The sequence below is a fragment of the Eublepharis macularius genome, chromosome 11, assembly GCF_028583425.1.
Source record: "Eublepharis macularius isolate TG4126 chromosome 11, MPM_Emac_v1.0, whole genome shotgun sequence".
Lineage (NCBI taxonomy): Eukaryota > Metazoa > Chordata > Lepidosauria > Squamata > Eublepharidae > Eublepharis > Eublepharis macularius.
In genome coordinates this window covers 21,695,965-21,723,122 of record NC_072800.1, presented here as the reverse complement: position 1 = coordinate 21,723,122, position 27,158 = coordinate 21,695,965, and the positions used below count along the sequence as shown (strand labels likewise).

The 27,158-nt window shown below is 41.4% G+C and overlaps 1 protein-coding gene across 3 annotated transcripts in view; it reads right to left on the bottom strand.

Annotated features, from left to right (window-relative positions):
* Nucleotides 1–258: 258 nt before the first annotated feature.
* EGFR (epidermal growth factor receptor) overlaps nucleotides 259–27,158 on the bottom strand; it is a 197,500-nt gene continuing 170,600 nt past the window's right edge. Inside the window, exons 21-29 of one of the 3 annotated variants that reach the window (XR_008597872.1) lie at nucleotides 19,604–19,759; nucleotides 18,863–18,938; nucleotides 15,598–15,744; nucleotides 11,319–11,416; nucleotides 9,517–9,684; nucleotides 9,154–9,204; nucleotides 8,858–8,963; nucleotides 2,665–6,663; nucleotides 259–2,611 (exon numbers count right to left, since the gene is read on the bottom strand). Coding sequence is in view for 2 of the 3 variants with exons in the window: in XM_054992123.1 (XP_054848098.1) it covers nucleotides 6,287–6,663; nucleotides 8,858–8,963; nucleotides 9,154–9,204; nucleotides 9,517–9,684; nucleotides 11,319–11,416; nucleotides 15,598–15,744; nucleotides 18,863–18,938; nucleotides 19,604–19,759 (1,179 nt within the window). In the remaining variant the exon portion in view is untranslated. Of the gene's footprint in view, nucleotides 6,664–8,857; nucleotides 8,964–9,153; nucleotides 9,205–9,516; nucleotides 9,685–11,318; nucleotides 11,417–15,597; nucleotides 15,745–18,862; nucleotides 18,939–19,603; nucleotides 19,760–27,158 lie in introns of all 3 variants that reach the window. The other 2 variants (XM_054992123.1, XM_054992125.1) reach the window with 2 other exon arrangements.

Below are 27,158 nucleotides of genomic sequence, written 5' to 3'. Positions count from 1 at the left end.
TACAGTCACACTGTTGAGATTGGATGCACCTCTTGAAACATGTCCGATGCTAAAGAATGCTTTCCTGGGAGTATATCCCACGGAATAAAATGAAAGTTCTGAGTACAACTGCTTAGGATTGCTCTACAAATATAACCTTTCCCAACAACAATATAAGGGACCTTAACTTTCCCCTCCAAGTTGACTCTGGTGAATTTCAGAATATGGATACTGAATTACCTCTTCTGGACCTGAGGATAGGAGTAAAGACTTCCAAAGTTTAAAAAAGTGCTTTATTAGTAATTACTGTGACTATTCCAATTCTAATTACTATTACCTGGATGCAAGTTCTATTAGTCCAAGAAGAACATGCCTCCAGGTGAGTGTGCTTAGGCATGCAGTCACAATCCCCCCCAACTTCTAGTTAAATTCCCACAGACACATTTTCAATAGTCAGAATAAAAAAGGGATTTTTTTTTCATTTGTACTCCACAAAGCTTAAATCTTACATGCAATTCAAAAGTATTATCTTCCATCCAACATCATCGGCTATGTTACAATATCAGCTGTTCTTATAAAAAAAAACTTTTAAAAATGGAAAACAATTATACACACCTTAGTTTCCATCACTTCATATACAAAATTATATTTATCGACGCTAAAAACAATTCAACAGTACAAAACATGGCATTTATTATTTGTACAAATTGTGCTTTCATAGGCAAATGCATTTACAAGAGATGCTGGTAGACAGCAGGATTTCCTGCATAATTTCTACGTATTTCAACATGGTCTGCACAAGAATGGTGCGTAGTAGAGTGAACTGTAAGATATACTACCCAATAGTTTATATGGCCTACACTAATCCTCTCTATGCAATGCTAATTACAACTTTACAGAACTTCTTTACACTTACTACTAGTTCCACAGGTTCTTTATGTGCCAGAGCCCCAGTTCAGCTCTAGCAGCCCTGGATAAGGTACCCCATCTGCTAGACAGGATGTACCCAGACAGCTTGATGGGGCCCAAATGAGCACTGAGATACACAATGGCTGCACTAGGATTTACTTCTGTACACAGATATTCCATGTTGGATTGGTCCTCCTGAAATGGAACTCCTCCCCTCCTGTTTGACGTTACATTATTCATGTTAAATCAGTTCTAAGATTTGTTCTTGTTGAACAAAATTAGATTCTTCCTGATTTCTAAGGTGGTATTGACAAGGAACCCTGACGTGGATGGCCAAGGCTAGCAAATCTCAGAGGCTAAGCAGGGCTGGTTCTGGTTAGTACTTGGATGGGGGAACCACCAAGGAAGTGCAGAGTTTCTACAAAGAGGGAGACAGATCCAGAGGAGTTAGCCATGTTAGTCTACAGTTGCAAAATAGTGAAGAGTCCAGTAGCACCTTTAAGACTAACCAACTTCATTGTAGCATAAGCTTTCGAGAACCACAGCTCTCTTTGTTAGATGATGAAGAGTGCTGTGGTTCTTGAAAACTTATGCCACAATAAAGTTAGTTAGTCTTAAAGGTGCTACTGGACTCTACTATTTTACAAAGAGAGAGGCAATGACAAACCACATCTGAACATCTTTCGCCTTGCAAATCCTATGGGGATTGCCGGAAGTCAGCTGTGACTTGATAGCACTTTCCACCAGCATTAACAAGGATGCCCAAATTATTTGCTTTCATTCCAACACAGATTGCATGGATGGTATGTCGATAAACGGTTCCCCATCTAAAGTTACAATCTTTTTGCAAAAAGGGCAAGGACTAGGGTCCCTGACATTTCGAGGATTGTTTTCAATCAAAAGAGCAGCCAGAAATCCTGCAATGAGTTCTTTTAAAAGTCATGTGTATTTTTACCATAATGAAATTACTTGACTGCAAGTGGAAGATAGCTTATCCATTACATTTTTACTCCACCTTGCAACATGCAAGGAAGCCTCCAAACAGCAGATTTGTAGCTTAAAACAATGAAGACCAACAATTTATGCATTTTTGGGGAAAAAAACAAGCTTTGCTCCCTTTGTGATGCCGGTCCCACAGAATGAATGACAGAAGATACCAAGACCACCATTTCCTACTCCCCTGGCCTTGCCTTTACTAATTCTTATTGGGGCTTTGATTTTATAAAAGCCCAATTACAACCATCTGTCTTCACAGTTGGTACATCCCTCAAAATCCGACTGCCACCAACTTTTGTGTGAGTGCAAGGGAGAATTTTCATTGCTTTAATGGAGAATGTCACCCAGAATTTCCCCAAACGTTCTCTCCCACAAGGGTAAAGAATGCCTATAGAATTCAAAACAGATCAAGTATATGATCAGGCTAGGTGAAAAAAGTCTGTTTTCATTGTGGCAGCCATGTTAACATTTATATGAGGAAATATGTGCACTGACAAACTGATAGGCCTGGCAACCACAGCATATTCCACCCCTCCAGGCTATCTGGAGACAAGACTGCTCATGGCAGTCCTGAAATGGAAAAATGCTTGCTTTAATGAGCTCTTACTGTGCTTCTACGACTGATAGTCCAAGGCAGCATTTAAGTCCCTGCTTTAAGGAAGGGTCAAACCTCACGAGACAAAATACACTTGAATTACACTCGAATTACAAAATACACTCGAATTACCTGTATAATTCAAGTGTATTTTACCCTCAAATTACAAAATACACTTGAATTACCTGTGTAATTCGAGTGTATTTTGTCTCGTGTGGCAAGACCCATTGTTTCGGGTAGGTAGCCATGTTGGTCTGCAAAAGAAGACCAAGATTTGAGTCCAGTAGCACTTTAAAGACCAACAGGATTTCCTGGGTGTATGCTTTTGAGAGTCAAGGCTCTCTTTTTCAGAGCTTTGACTCCTGAAAGTTGATACTTGTTTTGTAAGGGTTTTAATAGGATCTATGCCAGTCCACAGTTGATTTTTTAAAAAGGTTTAATAATGAGAACCTAAGGAAATGTTCATAAATCTTTTTTTTATTCATGGGTTAAAAACAAGAAAATTTCTTTGGTCCTAACAGCCCATTTGTATGTAAAAAGATAATTAAAGTGTATCTTAAAAATATTTTTTATTTTTTTTAAAAAAGACTTTGAAAGTGCTAAAGCAAAAGAAAAAAAAGAACCGGGAAGTTATTGGGAAGGCAAAGTAAGAAATGTGAGATTTTAACAGGAAAAAAAATCACAGTTAATAGTGATTTAGGATGGTTATAAAACGTTGTTATCTTTAAAATATCACCTTTGGCAGTGGAATTCGATATATTTCACAATATTTTTACCACACATTTATTAAGGACTAGGAGGTGCAAACAGAAAAAAAAAACATTTACTTTGCTCCAACTAAAATATTTTCTCACAGAGAAATATAAATATCAGAAAAGCTAGAGCAATGTTCACAACAGCCGACATTGAAGAGGTAGGTACAGTTTATGGGTTATTGCCCGTAACTTTTACATCTCCCCGCTCCCACGAAATGCCTGTCAGGAAATGCAAAATGTCTAAAATTCAGGGCTGCTTTTTAAGTCACCAGAATTCTACAGAGGCTCTGGAGAAAGGAACTGATGTGGGACTCCCGTGTAGATTGACTGTGACAATCCTGCCCTCCTTCTGATACGCTGGTGACGCACTCCCTTCTGCCAACTGACAATAGTTATTGCAAAAGTGAAGTGCTTTCACATAGGCTGTATAAACTGGCACATGAACTGGGGGAACTGTGGCTACTGGCAAAACATAGCAGGAAATCCACACTCGGATAAGATCATGCACAGAAGTACTTTTTGTAAGTGGGACTGTGGGAAGAATTTAGCATAGCGGACCTGCACAATAGATGCATGTGTGGTTGATGGTCCAGTATCTGTTCCCTGAGGAGCAATCTTCCTTGAGGAGACGCTTCTGTCCTTTATAGAAATATCACACTATAGAAATATCACACTACGGACCCCTTCTGATGTTCTTTTAGTGATACAGGACCTGTGTTCTCTTGCTGTTTCACATACAGCTGTAGTAGAATTCTGTACTCATTTAGGAAGGTTGATACCTCACTTTGGTTTATTCCTCTTATTTTCAAGAGGCATGAGATACAGGCATCGCAAATAGCTGAATGATGCGTGCGGGAGCCAGGCTGCAGGAATAACACTGCAAGAGGCTCTGAAATCAGAGAACTCACGGCAGACATGCTTGCGTGATCGACATGCTTCTCAGATTTTCATTTAGTTTGGGACAGTAATCACAGTGACCAGGGACCTAACAAAATTACATCATACATTTAAGTAATTTGATGGATTGACTTCATCACCCCCAAAAATTGAGGTACTAGAATTTACTCTGAAAATTTCACAATGTGTGAAGGATGCATTCCGAAAGCACGGGTTACCAGAGATGTCTGTCATAAACTCATGCCTGAAGATTCATAGTGGTTTCATAGATAAACCAACTGAAATCCCGAGTAAATGTAACTGAAATGTAATTTGGTGTAAGTGGCCAGAGAAAGATGCGATGGAATGAAAATCAGAAAATAAGCTAGCTTCTTACTACTTCTATTTCTGCTGGCCCAGTCTACTCAGCCCTGCATGCTCTCTGGCTGTCAATCTAGTGGGCGTGAGACTCTGGGGATACAAGCCCAGGAACCGTTAAGTTTTTCTCTGTGAGATTACTGATGACTTTTCCAGCTACTCCTCCATTTCCTCAAATAGCACATGGAAAACTTTTAATTTCATTCGCTTACTTCTCTCCCTTCAGAGCAAGTTCTGATGTTTTGTTCTTGATCAATGATTCCAGAGCAGCTGGGCTCTCTAACGAAATGCCTTCCAGAGGGCAACAGAAAGAGGTTTCAACATTAACTTATCTACACGGCAGCGAAGGCATTCAGTCTACGTAGGCTACATGGTGCTGGCCTGGCCTGATTTTCTTCCAGAATAGGTGCATATGAGGGTGAAGTTCTGTGTTAAAATGCAGGCAACTGATTCTCGATACTACTTCTCCCTTCCTACCACATTAGTGGTGTGTATTTATTGGTGATTTATCCAACACACACACACACGAGCCAGGTTACTTCTCATCTCTGGGCTTCATTTAAGTATGACAGAATTCTAAGTGGTTTTCCTTAGTGGTAACGTCTTTCTTCATTTCTCCCTACCCCTTGCCCAATGAATTACAGATCAAAGTGAATGATCAACAGGGCCTTCTCCAGTACAACCCCCCACTAAGATAAACAAGAGCTGTCAAAGAGCATTCATGAGAACAGAGCTTGTGCAGGAGAATTTCCCTGCTTCTGCCCTTTGATATTTGCTGAGAACAGCTATGCCTGGATTCATACCACTTCAGCCAAACTGCAGCCCCAGCATTTCCTCATTGTTTAAATTCATTTTTTAAAAATATTTGTTTATAGCTTTTTAAAGGTAAATTTTTGAAATTTATCTTTCCCAACTCTAGAGAAAATAGTGGAGCCAGAAAACAAAAGCAAAAAACAACAAAAACGGAATTCTGTGATCCAGGCCAACAGTGAACATTTTACAGAAAGTCTAGTGAGTACTTTATAAACTTTTTCTGACCAATATCTGAAGTTTGCAGAGTTCCGGCTTCCCAGGAATAGTGGTCAGGTGGCAGTGAGTGCTCCAGGGCAAGCCCTTCTGTTCAATGGGCCAGCAGAAATCAAACTCTGCCCACAGTGAGTCAGTTTTTCAGAAACAACTTGAACAAATTCCTCGTGAGAAGAATCTCTTTCTCTGTACAACAAAATATCAAGTGAAGCTGGCGTTTAAAGAGTTAGACCAATGCACAGGAATGTGTTTTTCTTTAACCTTAAAAGCTGTGTTAGCATTGCCCGGGAGACTTGAAAAAAATGTCTTGGCTCTTTTTTAAAACAACGGAAATTCCCCACCACTCCATGTGAATGGCATCCAACAGTTCATCATCCGGATGTCTTGATCGCATAAAAGCTCTTGAAAAATACCAAACATTAAAAAAAATACACAGCATCGCAAGGGCATAGTAGATGCTGACCACAGCCATTTGTATTCATATACAGACTCTACCCCACATAGCTTGCTAAGAAAGAAAGGAATGAATGCGGCAATTTCTTGCTGGCCGGATGTCCTTCGGTACCTAATAACATCTTCTGTATAGACAGAAGTAAGAGAAGTCGTAAGCAAGCTCGGTGAAACCAGCACATGTACTAGGAAGGGGAAGTGTGCCCTGGTGGTGTGGTTGTGACTGCTCCTCTATTTGTCTATATCTTGCTTCTATGGCAGCCAGCACTGTCACCTCTGTCCCCAGTTTGTTGTTGCTGCAAACAGAAGCTTCTCTTAGTAGTTACGCTGAGGCTTCAATGTATTCACTTTTGGGCGCTGCTATCCTCAGGTATTCTGGATTTTCAGTTGTAGGGACTTTAGCAAGGCCATTCGTTTTGGTCTCTCTAGGCAAGAAGTCTTGCTGGTAATCTGGATTGTCCAGATTTATTTGGTAGTTGGCTGTCTGGTCCCAGTAGGGGGAGCTGTCAAAAACGGTGTTAGCGAAAGGAGATAAGTTTGTGTTGAGATACTCTGGGTTGTCCAGAGCTGTGCTGTGGGAATTCGGATGGTTCGAATCGGCCTCGACTCTTGGATCAGCAGGGAGGGACAGACTGCTATAGACTGGATTCTGTACCACAGAAGCAGACGGCTTTTGGGACACTTGCTGGTTCAGGTATTCTGAAACAGTTTCAAGACAAGACAGAAAAAAAAGAAGAGAATGAATATTGTGGAAAACGATCAAAGTGAGTATTAATTGCAACTGGCTGGTGCAGACATAATGCTGTTGATTTCTGCTGAGTAAGTCCACGGGGAAGGACTACAGCTGCTCTCCTGCCTTTGCTCAAGCCCCAAATAAGTAATCAAATTAAACAAAGTTAATCATGGTTAGGGTTAATTAGGGTTCTAATTTAACCCACAATCTCAGAACGTTGCTTAAAATTGCCAGAACCTACTGGTGGAGCAAGGCAGGGGGAATGATGGATATTAGTTGAGGACTGAGGGAACCATCTGTTATAAAACATGGCTTAGTTATCATTGAGGGGACGGTGGATGCTTATGGAGGATAACTAGCACTGCCCCCCACTGCCTCCTACCTCCATTGCTACCTCTTGAGGTCCACCAGTAAGAGCATCAGCCCTTGCCTCCGTTGTCACTGTTCAATGGCAGCCATTGACTGCCTGCCGCACTGTTGGGCTGGCTGATGCTACTTTGAAGGCCGTTAAAAGGTCATCTGCATCTCTGTAATCAGTAGCATCAACCCTAACAGGCATTCTGGTTAGAAAGCTTTGAATTCTTATTGAAGAGGGAGGAGAAAAAGTTATCTTCCTTGAAAGAAAAGACCCTTCCCTTTGACTTTGATCAACACCTCCAGCAAAACTGCTGAGGTGCACAAATGACAATGAGATATTTCTAAGCATCCCAGGATTATGAAAGGATCAATAAATTCACTGCTGCATTTGCACAGGACGCACAGCACGTCTTTTACTTCCCACTAACTAAAAAGAAGTTGATGCAACGGTGTGTTTACTCATATGGTAAACAGAGTATTGCTTTGCTGTGCGAACTCGTTCTCGTGCACAAATTAGCTAGAAGGAAAAAAAAGTGACATGAATGGAAGTAACAGAGAACTGCAATCACACACAGAGCATGTGCCAGTTCCAAAATTACCGAAAGAAACGCTTCATGAACAACTGGATGGTTGAGGAAGCAGAACACCTGGCCCAGCCAATCCAGTAGGCTTAGAAAAATGAACAAGAGGAATCTGTCCACCCTTATGGGAGCTCAGGAGACAGGTTCAGAGGACCCAGAGAGACAATCAGAGGCCAGGAAGCCACCAGGAGGGTGACCATTGAAATAAGGGCCTAGAGAGCAGGAACTGGGACAATTAACAGGTTAAGGGATGAATTATACCCTTGCTTATACATTGTACATGGCAGGATGCCTTCTTTCAGAGAGAAAGGAGGGGAGATGGACTTTTCTCAAGCATTCACAGTAGATGAAATCTATGTTAGATGTTTCAACAAGTACAGTCATGAGAGAAAAAAAATAATTTAAGAAATTATAGGGCTGTAATCACTGGTTTGGATTCAAGCAGCTTTTCTACTAAAGAAATAATAATAATAGTAACAACAACAACAACTGCACTTATATACTGCTCTTCTAGACAGATTAGTGCCCCACTCAGAGCGGTGAACAAGTTAGTGTTATTACTATCCCCACAATACAGCTGGGGAGCTGGGGCTGAGAGGAGTGGCTTACCCAAGGCCACCTACTGAGCTCATGGCGGTAGTGGGATTCCAACCAGTAGAGTGCTGATTCGCAGCTGAACCACTTAACCACTGTGCTACAGCAGCTCCCAAAGAGGAAGGAGGAATCTCTTTTTGCCTACCTCCTCAAAAAAGGCTGTACTGAGATCAGGGGACTTGTACTTCCAAAAGTCACTTGTGGGTGATATAGGAGGGATAGGAGGGAGAAGAACTGAGTGAGATGGAGTGAACCAGTTGTATGGATCCAACACATTATTAGCTTGGAACCCCAGCATGTTAACCTGTTGGTAAAGCCTATCATTCTTAATATTTACTGATTGCCAGTAGAAGGAAAAAATAGATCTGTTTGGGGACTCTGAACAACAACAACAACAACATTGAATTCATATACCGCCCTTCAGGACAACTTAATGTCCACTCAGAGTGGTTTACAAAGGATGTCACTTTGTATGGATTCCCTGGCACAAAACTGCACTGGCTCTTTTGCTCGGAATCTCCACTTATACAAGGGATGAAATTAGTGGGGGTGTCACTCTTATGACGACATTTGCTTCTCAGAGAATGGACAAAGGTTCACACGTTTTTAAGTGTACACGTTCTCTCACCTGGAGCGGGCAGGAAGCCATCGTCAAAGCTGTCGTCCAGGTACGCCCTAGTCGGATCTGAACTGTATCTCTGGATGAAACTGTCTTCTCTCACTGGGTATCCCTGCTAGTTAAGGAAAAGGGGAAATGTTTACAGCATGTAATTCCAGATAGCAAGTTACAGCCACCCTGCTTCAATAGATAAATTAAATGGCTTGTGGGTGGGTTTTTTTGGGTTTTTAAAAAGCTATAGGCAAAATGGAACCAAGAAACTGTTCCCTGGTTGTTGCTGGTGCTTCTCAGTTGCCTACACTTACCCCATTTCTATCTATGCAGGTGATCATTGTAGAATTATTGCTGGTAGTACTCTAAAATGAAAGAGGAGAATATTTAGATATTTCTTGCTTTAATAGAAGAAAAATACCAGATTACCTAAGTGTACTGGATGTTACACATTTTTGGATGCTATAAATGTTTGGAAATACAATGGAGTACAGCAGCAGCTTCATGATATGTTGGTGGCATAAGTTTGGGCCACAGTATATTTTTTTAAAAAAGCTTTTTGATGTAATCCGGCTCTTTATTGTTTCTGCTGCAACAGACTAACACAGCTTCCCCTCCCCCACCCCCCAGCATTTTCACTTTCAACCACAGAAGATTTTGGGAAAGCAAGTCCATACCAGTGAAGTTAAGAGCGGTGTCCGTGAATTTGACGGGCTGCTGAAAAATCCCTGGTGAGGAATGAGGTATTCGTCTGCATCCACAATGTCCTCCATGTCTTCCTCTTCCATCAGGCTACGGTAAATTTTCGACTCTGTTGGGCTTGGTAAGTGCATTCTTTCATCGCCCTATCCAAAGGGAAGTAAAAACAAAAATTTGTAATTTCAGGCGGCACCATTATCAAACAGCTAGTCTTCTTAGATTATTTCCAAGATCAAGTCCTACAGATTAAGCTTTAAAATATGGATTCAGATCAAGAATGGTTGATTTCTGTCTTTAGAGAGATACTGGATGCTCCTGACTATAGTCTGGGGCCAGAAATGTACAGAGCGCACAACAGAAGTGAAGTTATACTAATCTTTTGGAAACTTCTTCCTTTCTTGGAAATCCCTTTGATGATTTGCTAGAGCCCAGACCACTAATTTTTTTGCTACATCACCCTGTCCCTTCACAAAATCCATAAATAGTAAAGAATCCAGTAGCACCTTTAAGACTACCCAGCTTTATTGTAGCATAAGCTTTCGAGAACCACAGCTCTTGTCAGATGTGACTACAGACTAACACAGCTAACTCCTCTGGATCCATAAATAGTAAAGAGTCCAGTAGTACCTTTAAGAATATCCAACTTTATTGTAGCATATGCTTTCGAGAACCACAGCTCTCTTCGTCAGATGCATCTGATGAAGAGAGCTGTGGTTCTCAAAAGCTTATGCAACAATAAAGCTAACACAGTTCACTCCTCTGGATCTAAAATCCATAAAAGCTCTGCTAGTTGAAGAGCGTTCACAGTTACAGAGAACACACAGTCAGGGATGACTATGACATTACACACAAAATTCAAAGAGAAAGGAAACACTGCAGGCTGGAATATGTTGCCCTTCTCCCATGATATAACTGAGAATCAAAAAATGAGTGCATGTTCATTCCAAGTTGGTAGGGTCACCAACAGGCAGATGAAGCTGCTATTTGGGCCAAAGCTGGTTTGTGATCTCAAAGTTAGCCATGCCTGAGCAGCTTTTTGAAGTAGATTCAGGACTATGTCAGTGTTGCTAGGTTATAAAATGGTGTTTAGCTTACCAACAAACAGAACCACATTTGTATTTTTAGACGTGAAGTTATTTGATCATGATTTTGTATATCTTGGGCCACTACAAGGGATTTCTGGGTGAAAACCTTCCTCCCCCTAGAGGCGTGGATACACCACGAGCCACAAATTGGATGGGTGGCTTAGGGCCCACTTACCCTTTGATATAGTCAGAGAAAGTGTGTGGAACTGCTTTGAACGTGGAAGAGATACCACTTCCAGGCAATTCTCTAGGAATCACTGAAATCTCTATGGTAAAGCTTATAGAGATTTTGGGGGTTCCTATTGAGTCACCTGATGCAATTCTGCTCTTTTTCTTCTGTCACACTGGTGGGCAAGTGAGGCTGGAGGCAGGTACCTGACTGAGTAGTTAGTCAGTCAGCTTGGGAGTGCCCTGAGTCACCGGCTGCATGGCTAGTTGGCCACGGCAAGCCCCGAGTTGCTGGCCGTGTGGCCAGCCAGCCAGAGCAGTGATGCTGGGGCCATGGGTGCCTAGTGGCTATAGCTGCCTAGTGGGCAAGCCGCCTTTGTGTATACCATTTTGTAAGCTATATCTTTAGGATGCAGAATGCACTACAAACAATATTATACTTTTTTTCTCTTTCCAACCTAATCCCAATGCATCGTTTTCCTTGGGGAGGGGGAAACCTCAAACCTCAAATGATTAATGAGCAGTACCTGTATAACCAGATAGCGCTGGGGGTCACGAGCCATTTTGGAGAACTCTGCTATCAGTTCCCGAAATTTGGGGCGACTGTCTGCATCGATCATCCAGCCTGAAGACGGCAACACAGGAAATAAGAATTAAGAGAAAGCACATTTGTCTGTGCCTAAGGAAATCTAGCAGAACAAGCAAACCTGCTACCGCGACTAGGAAGAGCAAAAATAATCCACTGAAATGTTATATAGAATTAAATCACATACTGGGTTTCTGTGCTGAGGTTTTGGGTGGCCTTTGAATGCACAGTAAGGAAATCGGCAGATGGACTGAAATACTAGATGAACATGCCCCTTGCTTTCCAGTGTGATTTGGGAAATCAATCCATCCCAACCCCCGCAAAGTGCATAAGGCTGGCTGTGATTGGGGACAAATGCTAAAAACTTAATAGTGCAAAGATACTACAGGCATGCCTATTGACACTGTGCCTCAAAATATGCGGAATTTGAAAAATGAGAACAACAATGAAAATCCTATTACCTGTCTCACAAGATTTGATCAGAGTCAGTGACATATTAATCTACTGATCTACAGCAGGTAAAAGGATCGTGAAATAGGCTGTGCTTATTAAATGTGAATGTTGACTATTAACACTGAACAGGCAGGCCTTATAAATGTCCCTCTCACTTCCTCTTGTTGAAAAGTGTAGGCCTCTTCAAGTTAAGGTAATCAGCACAATAATAAAAAAACCTCCAAGTATCATACCAAGCTATTTTTGTGCCAGCATTGAATCAGCTAGGGTTGCAAAATAAAATGGGGTTCCGATAGCACTTTAGAGACAAACAACATTTATTCTGGCACACGTTTTCATGAGTGACACAGCTCATATCAAATGTAGGAGCCAGAGTGAATCTGGTAATCTTAATTTTTTTAACTGTGTATGGATTTTTTTTAAATTGGTCTTAACTAGGAGTATGCATGCACCAAAAAAATCTGGGTAATATGGATCTGGATTTTTTAAAAAACAAAACAAGGTCCCTGATCTGGGTTAGAGAATCCCGGATTTAACCAGCTATTATTCCCTATGGGCAATAATGTCTCGGGGCTGGGGGGCATTTTTAAAGCAGTCTCCACTAAATTTGCAGGAAATCTACTCCTGACTATCCACTAAAGACCCCCCAAATTTCTGGAGGATTAGACCCTGGGGTCCAATTCTACAGGCCCCTGAACAAGATGGTCCCAGTCACTCTCCATTGTTTCCAATGGAGGAAACATTTCCAAGCCCTTTAAACTCCGCAGCTCCCCCACCCCCCAACTTGGGATTCTCTGGCTGAACATAACTCCCATGCAAGCTTATTCTTGTTGAACCAATGAGTCCTAAGGACGAATCAGAGAATCCCAATGTCACACCAGAGAATCCCACATATATTCTCTTTACTAAAAGCAAGTGGGGATGACACTTTCCGAGCCGTGGTGTTTAACGTGGCTAGTGCTGGGTGCTTGATGGGGCTATTTTGGAACTTGGGAAGGGAGAAGGGGCAGAATGGGATGGGAATCCACTCTGTCTGCTGGCTCCCCCTCTGCCCTGCCAGTGAGCTTGGTTCCATTTGTGCCACTGTGCTCTCACTACCACCGTCCCCTCTCTGCCACCACTCTGTCTCTGCTGTGGCTGCCTGCAGAAGCTGCCTAGAACTGGATAATTTGGCCCAGCAAGTCCATGTATTAGGATATGATCTAGAGTTTGCCCTGGAGAACTGGCAGAGCTAGATTATGCAAGACTAGCAACAAAGCCTGTTGTGGGAAAAAATACAACGGGCTCTAGAAAGAGGAGGGCGGGCAGGTGGGCATTCCTTCCTCCTCGGTGAGTGATCCTGGCCAGATGAAGGCAGGGGGGACAGGCATCGCCACCTCCCCTGCACCTGATCCCAGCTGGGTGAAGGCAGGCTCCATTCCTGATCCCAGCTGGGTGAAGGCGGGGGACGGGTATTACCACCTGCTCTGCTCCTGATCCCAGCTGGATGAAGGGCAGGTGGGCATAGCCACCTGCTCTGCTCCTGAGCCCAGCTGAGTGACGGTGCAGGGTGGGCATAGCTACCTGCTCCGCTCCTGAGCCCAGCAGGTGAAGGTAGGGGGCATATTGCCACCTGCTCTGCTCCAAATTCCAGCTGGGTGAAGGCAGGGGGGTGGGCATTGCCACTGGCTCCACGCCTGATCCCAGCCTGGGCTTCCTGCCGTGGCGCTCTCTCTGGAGGTCTGGCTGTCTCATCTGGGCTTCCCTCCACCGCAGCGCCCTCTGGTGGTGCACCAGGGTAGGAACTGAGTTGTCTTGAATACGCTTAGCCTTTTATATAGTAGGATCAGTATAAATCTGGCTTTTTTGCCAGTTCCCACACCAGGATCGCACACCCCTATTCACCCCAAGTCATTGGGAAGTGTCAAAGGACAAACTGAACTAATCAAATTAAAAAAAAATCAATTGCAGCAAAACTCTGATCACAGCCGGTCAAGTTATGGATCAAAGATTTGAATCAATATAATGCAGTTCCATATGCTGATTCAATATTTCCAGAAAAGAGTGGGTATGGTTATGTATAAATGGCTCCTATGTTACTCTATCAATACATGAACTAGCTCAAAATTAGCCTAAGAGATTAGAAGCGGCTGAAGAAGATGGGAGAGGAAAGATGTTCTGCTTAAAGTAAAGTCAGTCTGTCTTGGCCCACGTTAAATGATAATACTCAGCAATTTATCTAAAATAATTTAGACTTGTTAATGCCTAATCTTGCAGGTTACAGTCAAGTCTAAGAGGTGTTATTAACCATGACTAGGATCTCCCAAACCGGTCTGAAATGTATTTGATGTTTCTAGAGCAACTTACTCGAAATTCTGAATGAAGTATTATAGTGCCACCTAGTGGATTGTTCGTGAATATCTTTTCAGATATGGGAAGAAAACTAAAAATCCCGGGGACACCTTTTGTGAGCTATGACTCAAGGAAGCTCGCAATGAAACTAATGTTATTAGTCTTTAATTTTTATTTTATTTTACTACAACAGACTAGCACAGCTACCAGCTTTAATCCTTAAGGAAGAATAGCTCTTTTATGGGAATCTACTATTATATTTAAGCTCAACATACAAGAAAAGAGAAACAGTCAAACGTATGAATAAAGGTCTGGTATGTGTCACCAACAGTAGACACCAACAATGGGCATACGGAATATCGTTAGCTCCGCACCAGCCGCTCCCCTCTGTGTTATTGTATTAAATTCACGTGAAAAAATAATTTTAACAGGTTAAGGCCTTGTTGGGGGGTTAATTCAGAACCCAGGAACTCAGAAAAGAGCTCTGGAATAATAATTAATTTCATTGTGCAACAAGGTATTTTATGATATTGCTTATTAAAAGTGGATCAAATAGTTTATTATGTTGTGACTTCCCACTCTAGTTTTCGTGTTGAAGTTAGGGTGTGGGTAAGCCCTTTGCCGGTTTCCTGTGGAGGGGGCATGTAGCCCCCTCCTCCTGACTGTCTGCCGATTCACCTAATGTGTACCATCTCCTGTCCCATGAGATGTATTTAGTTTTGGGTTCGGCTAGTGGGCCGCTTGTAGAGTCGCTGCCTCTTATACTGATTTTTAAGTTTTAATGTTTTTTATTAATTGATGTTATTGGATCTGAGCCTGCTTGCGGGGAAAGTGGGTTATAAATTTAATTAATAATAATAATAATAATAATAATAATAATAATAAATAGTGGACTTTTGAACACTCAGATTGTATAGGTTTAACAGTATAAGAAATCTCATATACTGAACTGAAACTGGATAATCTCGTGAGTATCTCGCCCTCTGCTGCTCTTTCACTGATCACTCTTGCAAGAATAAATCAGGCTCTCATTTTTATACGGATGTTGAACTTCACAACTACTTTTCTTATAATAGCTGTGTCAGAGTGTACATCTTTGCACTCCTAGCATGCATAGATAGTCCTGAAACAGAGGCCACATTTTCACAAGAGTAGGCATAATTAAGTCATGGAAAAGAGCACGATTTATATATGTACAACATGCATTTAAAATCTATATATTCAACTCTTTTTGTAAGCAATTCACTGCAGAGCACAAGCTTCTTACTCTGGTGTAAACTCACTGTTTTTTCCAATGATATATATCTATTTGGGATTACACCAGAATATATACCATGTAAACTGTAAATACACCGTTTTTCAGTTAAACTGCAAGATTAGGACACAGTATTTTGATATGTTAAAACTTCCGTGTTAGATGAATTGCACTAACTTACATTTGACCATAATCATATAGACGTCGATTGTGCAAATAGGAGGCTGAGGCAGACGCTCTCCTTTCTCCAAGACAGAAGAAATCTCACTGGCCGGGATCCCATCGTATGGTTTCGATCCAAACGTCATCAGTTCCCAAACTGTGACACCTGAAAGACCATTGCAGGGGAGAATTTTAAAGACTGGAATGCAAGGACACAAAGGAACTTGTTTTATTGGCTAAGGAACAACCACCTTTGGAGGATGGAAGCATGATTCATCTTCATTTTGGAGCAGTTAAGACTCCTTTAAAGGACTATTACTACTCATTTGCAAACAGGTCACAAAAGGAAGACTCAGTGTACTTAATTCTATGAAGACATTGCAGAGGTCCTGTTGGCTCTTAATTTATTTCCTGCACCTCTTAAAGAAGTATACACTGTTACTGCCCACTTTTAGTACAAAACAATCTTAAAACTAAAAATGGCTTTAATTTCAATTAATCCCTGTTGAAGGTCAGTGAAGGAACTGAAACGCCTGCTGAACTGTGATGGATTTTTTATTAAAAAAATACTTTTTATAAGATGAGAACACCCTTGCAAACAGTTTGGATTACCATCTGGTTTCTAAAACTGCAGACAAACCTTCCTTCTGTGTCTGACTTTATTTGTTGTAGACTACAATCAGAGAATTGAATTTCACAATGTCTCTAGTAGTTACAGTTTACTGTCTTGCTGTAAACCACAAAATAAATCCTTCTGTGCTGAACTGCACAAATAAAACTGACAGGTAGAAAGGGCAATCCTAGCCAGAGTCACCCTTCTAAACCCATTGGGTTTAAGAAGGGTATAACTCTGCTTAGGATTGCATTGTGAAAGATAGAAAATCAACTCACTGGAGAGAGGGAGAGGGAGAGAGAGAGAGCGATTTGGAGGAAATGTCCAAAGGTCCCTATGATGTCATGCATAAAACTTCTATCATCCTTAACTGTAAGTTGGCTGTTGACGTATCTGTTAGCAAAATGCTTGCAAACTGGCATCTTCTGTTCTTAGTGGCATTTATTTACAAGTGATGGCCCTGCTGGACTCTCCATCAAACACCTTGTGACTAACAGGGCTGGCTCCAGCTCTGCCTCTCCTGAGAAACAACCAATAAGAGTGGGGGGAATGCTGGGCCAATGACAGTTGGTGCCCATTGGAAGAGAGTGAGAGGGGAGCGAAGGATTTTGGACAGTGCTAAGGGAGGCAGAAGAAAGACAGCTGCCTATAAAACCTGTTCCGTTACACTGAAACATTCCCTGTTTAACCCTAGTATATTTGTGATTTTAAAACCATTCACTCCTATGTTCCATGTGGTAAATAAAGGTTCTTTTTCTTTTGTTTAACCGTGGCTGGCTTAGAGTTGTGGCCTGTGCGGAATCAAAGCACACACACAAACCTCAGACATTTTGGTCACGACAAATGGGTCAGTATAGTAAAATCTAAATGGTAGCGGCATATACAGGGAATGTAAACTCTAAGTTCCCTTTCCCCAATAGCTCTTGGCAGTAGCTGGTTGAGGGGAAGTAAATAGAGGGAACTGGCTGCCTGACTGGTGGAGCCTCAGAGTGAGGAGAGAAGGGACCCTGTGTGTATTTGGGTCAGGGCTCTCTGCCTGATGACAGAGGCTAGATAGGAGGTGTATGGTGACTGCTCTTTGCTGCCTGGGAAGCTCCCAAACCTGTGAAAGGAGGTTTAGGGTGGGTTGCGGTGTGAAAAGGCAGTCGCCATATACCTCTTTTCTACTAAAAGGAACACTAATCAGAGGGGTATCTTGGTGCTTTCTGCTTGTAGCACAATTTGTAAATTTGGTGAGTAGCTCACAGGGGCCTGGACAGTTCTGGTGAGGGATGTAGCTATGAGGATGGAAAAGGCCTTTCAATGTCCAAGCGCTGCAATAAAGATCAGTAAAAGCCCGAGGTGCAGAAACAACATGGGCCTGGGCCGTTCTACTTTTCCCTTTCCCTCTCTTCCAGTCTTCTAGCACTACAGAGACTTAACTTGTGATGTGTAAGATTCATGTCCACTCTAGTCTGGACAAATTGACTTGGGCTGAGGTCTTATTGAGGTGATAAACTTGTGTCAGGCTGTACAGGATACAGGTGGGGCTCAAATGCCTGAATGCTCTCTACAAACAAGTTATCCAGATAAGCCGATTCCCACAGCTCTCTTATTACTCTCGTGTGGTTCCATTATGCTTCTGATTTCACTTCAGTTATCTTTTGGCAAGAAAAATGGAATTGCAGAACGGCACTAATGGATTCTATGCATGCATTTGTATACTTTTTGTTGGCACACATTTTCTCATTTTGAGGGGGGGGGGGGGAAACAAGCTTAGAGAAGCAGCTTTTTAAAAAGTTTCTCCAAGGGAGCCCTCCTCCCATTTTCCCTTTAGTTTTTGTACTTTCTGCACTTGTAAGAGCCAAGAAATTATAACTTTAAAATAACAGACCATGTTTCTGCAAAAGAAATGTGTTCCTTCCTTTATACCTCCCCTCAATTTCTGCGCAAATCCAGACTAAGTTTAATATAATAGCAGACTCCCTTCCGGTTTGAATCCATTCGTCGTAACAGCATCAATGCTGGAAATAAAGATCTGGAAGAACTCTAAGAACGTTCTATCATGTGGGGATGAAGACATCCAGCTCAAAGAGCAGCAAAATTAAGCCTGAATTTTGTATTAGACCACCTTTCTTTTGGTAGATTGTTTAGGAAATAAAGCATAGAATTATGACACACACACACACACAATTTGAAAGAATTCCTAGTTTTTCCTCTTCCAACCCAAGAAAATGTATATTTATTTATTTACAGGGCTTTTATTTTAGCTGGAACGCGGTGGAACAGAGTTCTGGCACCTCTTGAAAATGGCCAGCGGCGCGGAGGGCAATCTAAACTCACCTCTGTCTGGAGATCAGGGGATGGGACCACCAGCCATGTGACCATTTTTGCCGAGGACGATTTAAACTTTAAAAAATTCCCCCCTTGTTCCAGATGACCCAAAGTGATGTCATTGTGTGGTCCTGTGCTGGCAACCCACTGCGTTCCACCACCTCTTTTCCAGAAAAAAAGCCCTGTTTATTTATAATCACCAACTTCAGTCACTTTGTTACTCACGATAACTATCATAAACATTGTAAGAAAATGAATGAGCTCTTGTAGAAAGATAATAGAAAAAGTAACAAGTCATAGCAAAGGATTCCTTTTTAATTGCCAATCAGAAGCAGCAAAATACTGCTTTCAGACTTACCATAACTCCAAACATCACTTTGGTGGGTGTAAATGCGATGCAGAATAGACTCTAAGGCCATCCATTTAATAGGAACCTAGGAACAGTTGCAATGAGGTTACTAAATCTAACAGCAAGTTGATTAGAACAGAGAAATATTTACGCCGCGGAACCAGTTATTTTGGCAACAGCCAATAAAGGAATACAGAAGTTACCTTAACTGTTCTTTTTATGCTTCTCTGCAGTGCATTTCACCCCTAATGTTTAATGTTTATAGACTCCCCTCATTTTATAACCCTGTGAGGTAGATTAGGTTGAAAGGCAGCAACTGATTACAGTGAATTTCATGCTGGGGTGGAGCGGTTTGAACCCATGTCCCTCCTGTTCTAATCAGACTCAACCTATTCCAATACATTATGTTGAACAGAGGCAAGAAAATTCACCTAATGGTGATGCTTTGCCAAATGGTGAGTATCTATAGAAAGCCGATGGGGAGGCATCCAAAGCAAGCATTTATACAAACACCATATGAGCCGTCTCAGAATTTACGTTTTTTAGGAACGAATACCACTGGTTTTGCTCATTTAAAAATATCAGAACAATGGAACATTCAGAACAGAACCTACAAAAGAACTCAAAACTGACCAACGTGTTAGTTTTTATTCTGTTGCCTTCCCTAGAAATGAGATCTTGTGATTGTTAATTTTAACACTGCCATTCCGTTCACTCAAGCCTGATTAAGAAATTGGAGATCTTTCTTACTTTTCCTCCTTCTGCATGATACTCCTTCTCCTCCGCACCAAGTAGTTTGGCTAATCCAAAGTCAGTAATCTTCACATGCTGGGGCGTCTTAACAAGGACATTCCTGGCAGCTAAATCACGGTGTACCAAACGCCGCTCCTCCAGATAATTCATTCCCTACAACATGTGTGCAATGTGCCGTTAGGAAAAAACTTATTTCATTACTCCAAACTAAGACATACATTGCAGATAACTTTTAGGGAAAAAATTCTATATTCATTGTATTAAAAGGGCCCATTTCGATAAAATTGATGCAGCTTCATCAGTGTTGAAAAATGAGTTAATGTTCATAACTTTTAGACATGCATTGTTTCAATACACACTACTGAAAATATTCCTCCCACATCTATGGACACAGGATTACATCAGCAGTCTTTGATGACAACTTGAAATCCTTTGGCTTATTCTGTTTTCCTAGACAACCCACCTCAAGTACTTCAACACCAGAATGTGCAATTCTGCCTGCTATATGGGAAGCAAGTTACATGATCAAAATTGTGCACTGAAAACATGGGTTAAGGGCATCTACAGAACAGTTTGGCATGTGGGGAGATTCTGTGAGATTGCTTCAAAAGTCTGGAACTCAAACCCCATGGAGAATCCCAGTCAACCCATTTCTGGCAACTGTGTAGCAGTATAGGAGATATATGGAGAATCAGTTATAAGACAACATGGCCAGATACGCCATAGATTTAATGAATCCCCATCCTCAAAAGGACAAAACAGTATGGCAACTAGTCCTAATTGCATCATATAGTCATGAGCCCAGGAACTGACCTTCTGTTGGGCAGTTTCAGAAACAGAAACTGCCTTGCCAAAAGTTATAAAGAAATAAATAAAAGAAAACCATACACGTAGTATCTAGTTCCAAATATGCTTAATTAGAAATTTGCCCAAAATATTTACTAAGAGGCCCTATGATCATAACTATGGTCTAATAAAGATATGCTTAATTACATCCATTATAAACTCTATGCATAATTAACACATATTTTGGAGTGCCACTCAATGAATATCAGGAAGGCTAAAACCAGAATCGGTACTGGAATACTCCAGCCATTCTCTGCACACTGTCCCTTTTAGCGGGACATCTCATAGGGAGTGTGTGATGGAGAGGAATAATCCAGCTCCGCCTCTCCTAGGAACAGCCAATGAGAGCTGGTGGAATGCTGGGCAAGTGACAGTTGAAAAAGCTGTTAAGACAGTTACTGGGAGAGAAGATTTTGGAGCTGCTGAAGATTAGCAGCAGATCTATAGCTGGCTGTTGACACCTGCTCTACTACATTGTTAACATTCTCTGTTTAACCACAATTTATCTGAGTTTTAAAATCATTCACTCCAGTGTCTAATGTTGTAAATAAAGCTTATTTTTATTTCAGTCTTAACCCTGGCTGGCTTGAAGTTGTTGGCTGAGGAGAAATAAAACACACACATGAAACTCAAAACACTCTGTTCATGACAAATGGGCCAAATTTAATAAATGGTGGTAGTGTATATACAGGGAAAGTAAACACTAAGTTCCCTTTCCCCAATAACCTGAGCAGTAGCCGGTTGAGGGGAAGTAAATATAGGGAATAGGCTCCCTGCCTGGTGGAACCTCTGGAAGAGGAGAGAGAGAGGACCCTGTGTGGATTTAGGTCAGGGATCTCTGCCTGGTAAGAGAGGTTAGACAGGTGTCGAGTTGTGGCTGCCCTTAACTACCTGTGAAGCTCCAAACCTGTATAGAGAGGTTTAATGGTGGGTGGTGAACATTCATTTATTTAAATAAATGGGCTCAAGCATAGGGAATGAACAGAACAACGTGGGGTAGAAAGGATGGTGAAAGAACACCTCGTCGTTGCACTGACTAGAACCTGAAAGGCATCTCCTCTCTGTTAATAAATCGCTATAATAACATGAGCGTAACAAAGCACACCTACATTTTTTTTAAAAAATCACCTATTCCAACACAATAAACAAGGACAATGGCATTTCAATTAATTACAACTCTTTTTGCCTGTATCTACTGTTTATTCAGTTACTTCACTCATTCCCCAGGCTTTCACCCTCCTGGGAACTCAAAGTGGGCGACATCCTTCTCCTCCTCTCTATTTGATCATTACAACAGCGCGGGGAAGTAAGTTAGGTTGAGAGAAAAAGTGATTGGGCCCAACATTAATTACCCAGTAAACTTCCATGGCAGAGTGGGGATTTGAACTTGGGTGTCCTAGAACATTGGCTCTTGTTGTTAGTACACAACGCAATAACTGCAACCAGAAGGTTTCTACACTTTGGATCCAAATAACAACAACAACAACATTCAATTTATATACCACCCTTCAGGACAATGCCCACTCAGAGCGGTTTACAAAGTATGTCATTATTATCCCCACAACAAAACACCCTGTGAGGTGGGTGGGGTTGAGAGAGCTCCAGAGAGCCGTGACTAGCCCAAGGTCACCCAGCTGGCTTCAAGCGGAGGAGTGGGGGATCAAACCCGGCTCTCCAGATTAGAGTCCCGCACTCTTAACCACTACACCAAACTGGCTCTTGTGAGTTAAGTAACCGAATAAACAGTAGATACAGGCAAAAAGAGTTGTAATTAATTGAAATGTTCCATTGTACCAGTGGTCAAGCTTTCCTCTGGTGCATGCGCTTTTCTACTGGTGGAGCATAACTCTCCCACTGGAGGAAGGATCCACCATTAGAGGAACAGAATCCAAACTACTGTCTTCTTTGGTCATGTGGGACCTTTGAAGAGCTACAAAATTGATTTGTTTATATCTTGATTTGTTTTATTTATATCTCTCTTTTCTCCTCAATGTGGACCCACAATGGCTTACATTGTTCTCCTCCATTTTATCCTCACAACAATCCTGTGAGGTAGGTTATGCTGAATGCGTGTGACTGGCCCAAAGTCACTCAGCAACATGAACAGAGGAAAACATTTCTGGCATATGAATACAACGATTAAAAGTTTTTCATAAATGCAATGACATGGAATTGGGGAATATCTTCCCACCCTCATTCTTCCACCATTAGTCCTGGACCACCATTATAACATCTACTAGAGATTTTCAGATGAACTTTCACAATGCAGTCAGGGTTTTGAATGTTGCTAAACACGTTACTCCAGCAGACTGGCAGAAGGCCACAATAAAAGCTACTTTCATTAAATAAATGGAACTTTAATGAGGTGTTGTTCCCAAAGATCGAATCATCATCAACAACGAAGTCCTATTAACAGTAACATCATTTATAGGAGGGGGAGACTTCCTGTTTGGGATCCATGGAGGTCTAACGCAGCTCCACTTGCGGAGCTGACCGGACTGCCGTTTTAACCGGCCGGCGGGGTGAAAATAGCCCGCGGCCGACTGCTCTCAGGCGGGGAGCAGGCAAAGAACGCTCAAGAGGTGAGCGTTCTAGGGTGAGCTAGATCTCGGACGAGGGGGGGCTCTACACAACGAGTCTCCCCCCGATCCTTGAGGTCCCACCTTGCGACGGGTCGGCTATAATCTCTGCGGCAGTTTTGGGGCCAATTCGGCTGGCATAAGACCTACATACCCAAGCATCGATTGGGGGAAGAAGCTGAGAGGAGAACTTAAAATCGAAACAGCGATTACAACCCGAGAAAAGTGAAGAGAAGGTAAAGATCATTATCTTCTGAGACGGGACAGATTGATAAAAACAGAGAGAGAAAAAAGTAGATTTTTAAACTGCAACAGACTAGTGAAAAGGAGGGGAAGACTCGGCAGGAATCGAATTTAAAAAGAGACTAAGTTTAAAGAAGTTATTAAAGAAATGGGACTATTGTTTTGAATACCTGTGGCTTTGGAGCTGTGAGAAAAAGACACCATCGCGAGATCTGCTGTGGGAAGACGGGAGACAGGAAGTGCGTAATAACAATAGAGTGGCTGGAGAGAAGCGGCCCTTGCTGAAGGGCAGGAAGTAGGGAATCGCCATTTTTGAAAGGGGAAGGGTCGCGGCTTCAGCGGAAGAGGAAGTAGGCCATCTTGGATTACAAAATCATAGAGAAACCATAGAGAAAAGACGCCCGACATTTTGGACTCTTTAAAACTTAATTTCTATAAGAAGACCGGGACATTTAAAATAGAAAAACGTTAAATTTTACGCCACGGAGTTAAGGAAGAGAGCGGATTCGTGGGAGCGAGCTAAAGCAAGCCCCACGATGTCAAAAAAAGAGTGGCAATCGGCAATAGAAAACCTGGATAAAAACCTGGACAAAAAACTTTTAGATATGATTAAAGAACTTAAGGACACGAAATTGGAGCTGATAAAAGAGGTTAAAGAGGTTACACAGACAGTAAAATCGGAGCTGTCAGAAGTGAAAAAAGGTATGGAAACAATACGAAGTGAATTACAAGGAACGCAGCAGAGAGTTAAAACAGTAGAAGACGCGATGGAGAATTTAGCAGACACGCAACAAACAGAGATGAGATTGGTGAAGGGGAGAATGTCAGTTGCAGAAACTAAACATATGGAGAAGCAGCTACGTTTTCGTGGCTTGCCAGAAGTGGAAGGAAAGTCAGCGCAAGAACAGATGACTGAGGTGTTGGCTGAGTACCTGGGGAAGGAGGAGGAGGAAGTTGTGGCTATCCTAGATGTGGCATACCGTGTGAATTCGAGAATAGCAACCCAGAGGAAACTACCAAGAGATGTGATTGTGCAGTTTACAACACGAAATATGAAAGAGAGGATTGTGACAAAACAGTTTCAAGATCCATTGGAGATTGATGGCAAGACGATTATTATAATGAAGGAACTGCCCAGATCAGTGTTACTGGACCGGAAAAAATATAAAGTGCTAATTCAGATTTTGAAGGACATGAAAATCAGGTACAGATGGGAGTTACCGGAAGGAGTGTCCTTTGAGTTTGGAGGGGCCAAAAAACGCATCAGATCTGAGCGAGAGATGGAGCGATTTATTAAGGACAATGAAAAAGACTTACCAACAAGATCATGAGTATGGAGTGTAAAGTATTATCTTGGAATGTAAATGGACTAAACTCACCGAATAAGAGGAAAAATACTTTTCACTGGCTACTAAAACAAAAATGTGACATTGTTTGTTTGCAAGAGACCCATATTAGAAAGCAGGATGTAAAATATTTAAAATCTGGAAAATTGGGCAAAGAATATGTAGCGGCCTCCAACAAGAAAAAAAGAGGAGTGGTGTTGTACATAAAAGAGGAGCTACAGCCAAAATTTGTTATGAGAGATGTGGAAGCTAGATTTGTAGCAGTGGAATGTATTTGGAATTTAAAGAGAGTGTTGGTAGTCGGACTTTATGCACCTAACGGTGCAAAAGAAAGCTTCTTTGAGGATTTAAGGAAGCATTTAGACGATCTTGCATACGACCAGATAATTCTTGCTGGAGACTTCAATGGAGTGACAGACTTGGAACTAGACAAAAAGACTACAACGGCACAAAAGAAAAGAGGACTATTACCAAAGCTTTTTTTTGAGTTGATTCAACAAGAGACTCTTGAAGATGTATGGAGGAGAGAATATCCTAAAAGCAGACAGTTTACTTTTTATTCTGCAAGGCATTCTACATTATCAAGAATTGATATGATCTGGGCCTCAAAAGACTTAGCATTATGGACTAAGGAGGTAGAAATAATGCCTATGGTAGGCTCAGATCACAACCCAATTATGTGGAAATTTGGAAAAAAGAGAAAAAGGAAAGCATGGAGAATAAATGAGGACTTGTTACAGGAAAGAGAGAATATGGAAATACTGAGAAGAGAGACAAAGTTTTTTATACAATACAACGTGAATAAAGAAGTACCAACCAATAAAGTTTGGGATGCTTACAAGGCGGTTGTAAGGGGCATACTAATGGACTTAAATGGTAGAGCAAGAAAGAAGAAAGAGGAGAAAAGACAAGAGATTGAGGAGAAAATAAAAGCCAAAGAAATACAGCTAAAAAAGAGACCAGGGAAAAAGAAGGTATACCAGGAAATTAAAATACTTCAAGAACAGCTAACAGCAATGAGCAATAAAGAATTGGAGTGGAATCTCAAAAGACTGAATCAAAAAGCGTTTGAGGGTGCTAATAAACCTGGGAAGTACCTGGCATGGCAATTGAAGAAGAAAAGGGAAAAGAAGATAATAAATAAAATTTGCGAAGATAACAAAACGTATTTGGAGCAGGCTACCATTAGTAGAGCCTTTTATAAATTTTACGCTAAGCTGTATAATAAAAAAGAAGTAAACAAAGAATCAATAGCGTCATATTTGGAGAAAACCAAACTTCCAGAAATCTCGGAAGCTTGGAGAAATAAGTTGAATAGTGAAGTAACTGACGAGGAAATAAGTAAGGCAATACAATCTGCAAATCTAGGAAAGGCGCCAGGGCCAGATGGACTTACGGCTAAATTCTATAAGACAATGGCTAATGAACTGGCACCATTCCTAAAAGAGGTGATGAATGGGGTTTTAAGGGATCAAAGGATTCCAGAAACTTGGAGTGAAGCGAATATATCATTGATCCCAAAAGAGGGCCAAGACCTGACTAATGTGAAAAATTATAGACCTATATCGCTACTCAACAATGACTACAAAATTTTTGCGAAGATATTGGCGGAGAGATTGAAGGGGTGGCTCTCGGAAGTCATAGAGGAGGAACAAGCAGGCTTTTTGCCAGACAGACAAATAAGAGACAACTTAAGGACAGTGATCAATGCTATTGAATATTATGACAAGCGTTGTGACAAAGAGGTTGGTTTCTTCTTTGTTGACGCTGAAAAAGCGTTTGACAATTTAAACTGGGACTTTATGTTTGCCACTATGGAAAAGCTACAATTGGGAGAAAGATTCATCAGAGCAATTAAGGAAATTTATAGAGACCAGACTGCAGCAATTGTGGTGAATGATGAATTGACCAAGAAATTGACGATAAGTAAAGGAACAAGACAAGGTTGCCCGTTATCTCCATTGTTGTTCATTTTAGTATTGGAGATTCTGATGATACAAATACGTCAAGATGATGAAATTCGTGGAATAAAAATAAAGGACTATTCATACAAGATCAGAGCATTTGCGGATGACATAATGTTAATTGTAGAGGACCCATTGGAGAACATGCCAAGAGTGATAGATAAGATCAAGGAGTTTGGAGACTTGGCAGGTTTCTTCATTAACAAAAAGAAGTCAAAGATATTATGCAAAAATATGACTAAGCAGAAACAACAATTGTTAATGGAAACAACGGATTGTGAAGTAACAAGTAAAGTGAAATATTTGGGAGTCGAATTAACTGCAAAGAACATAGATCTATTCAAAAACAATTATGAAAAACTATGGACTCAGATAGAGAGAGACTTGATTAAATGGAATAGATTGAATTTGTCATGGTTGGGCAGGATTGCAGCAGTTAAGATGAATGTGTTACCAAGAGTAATGTTTTTGCTACAGACAATACCAATCATCAGAGACTCCAAACAATTTGAAAAATGGCAGAGGAAAATATCAGATTTTGTTTGGGCAGGCAAGAAGCCTCGAGTGAAAGTGA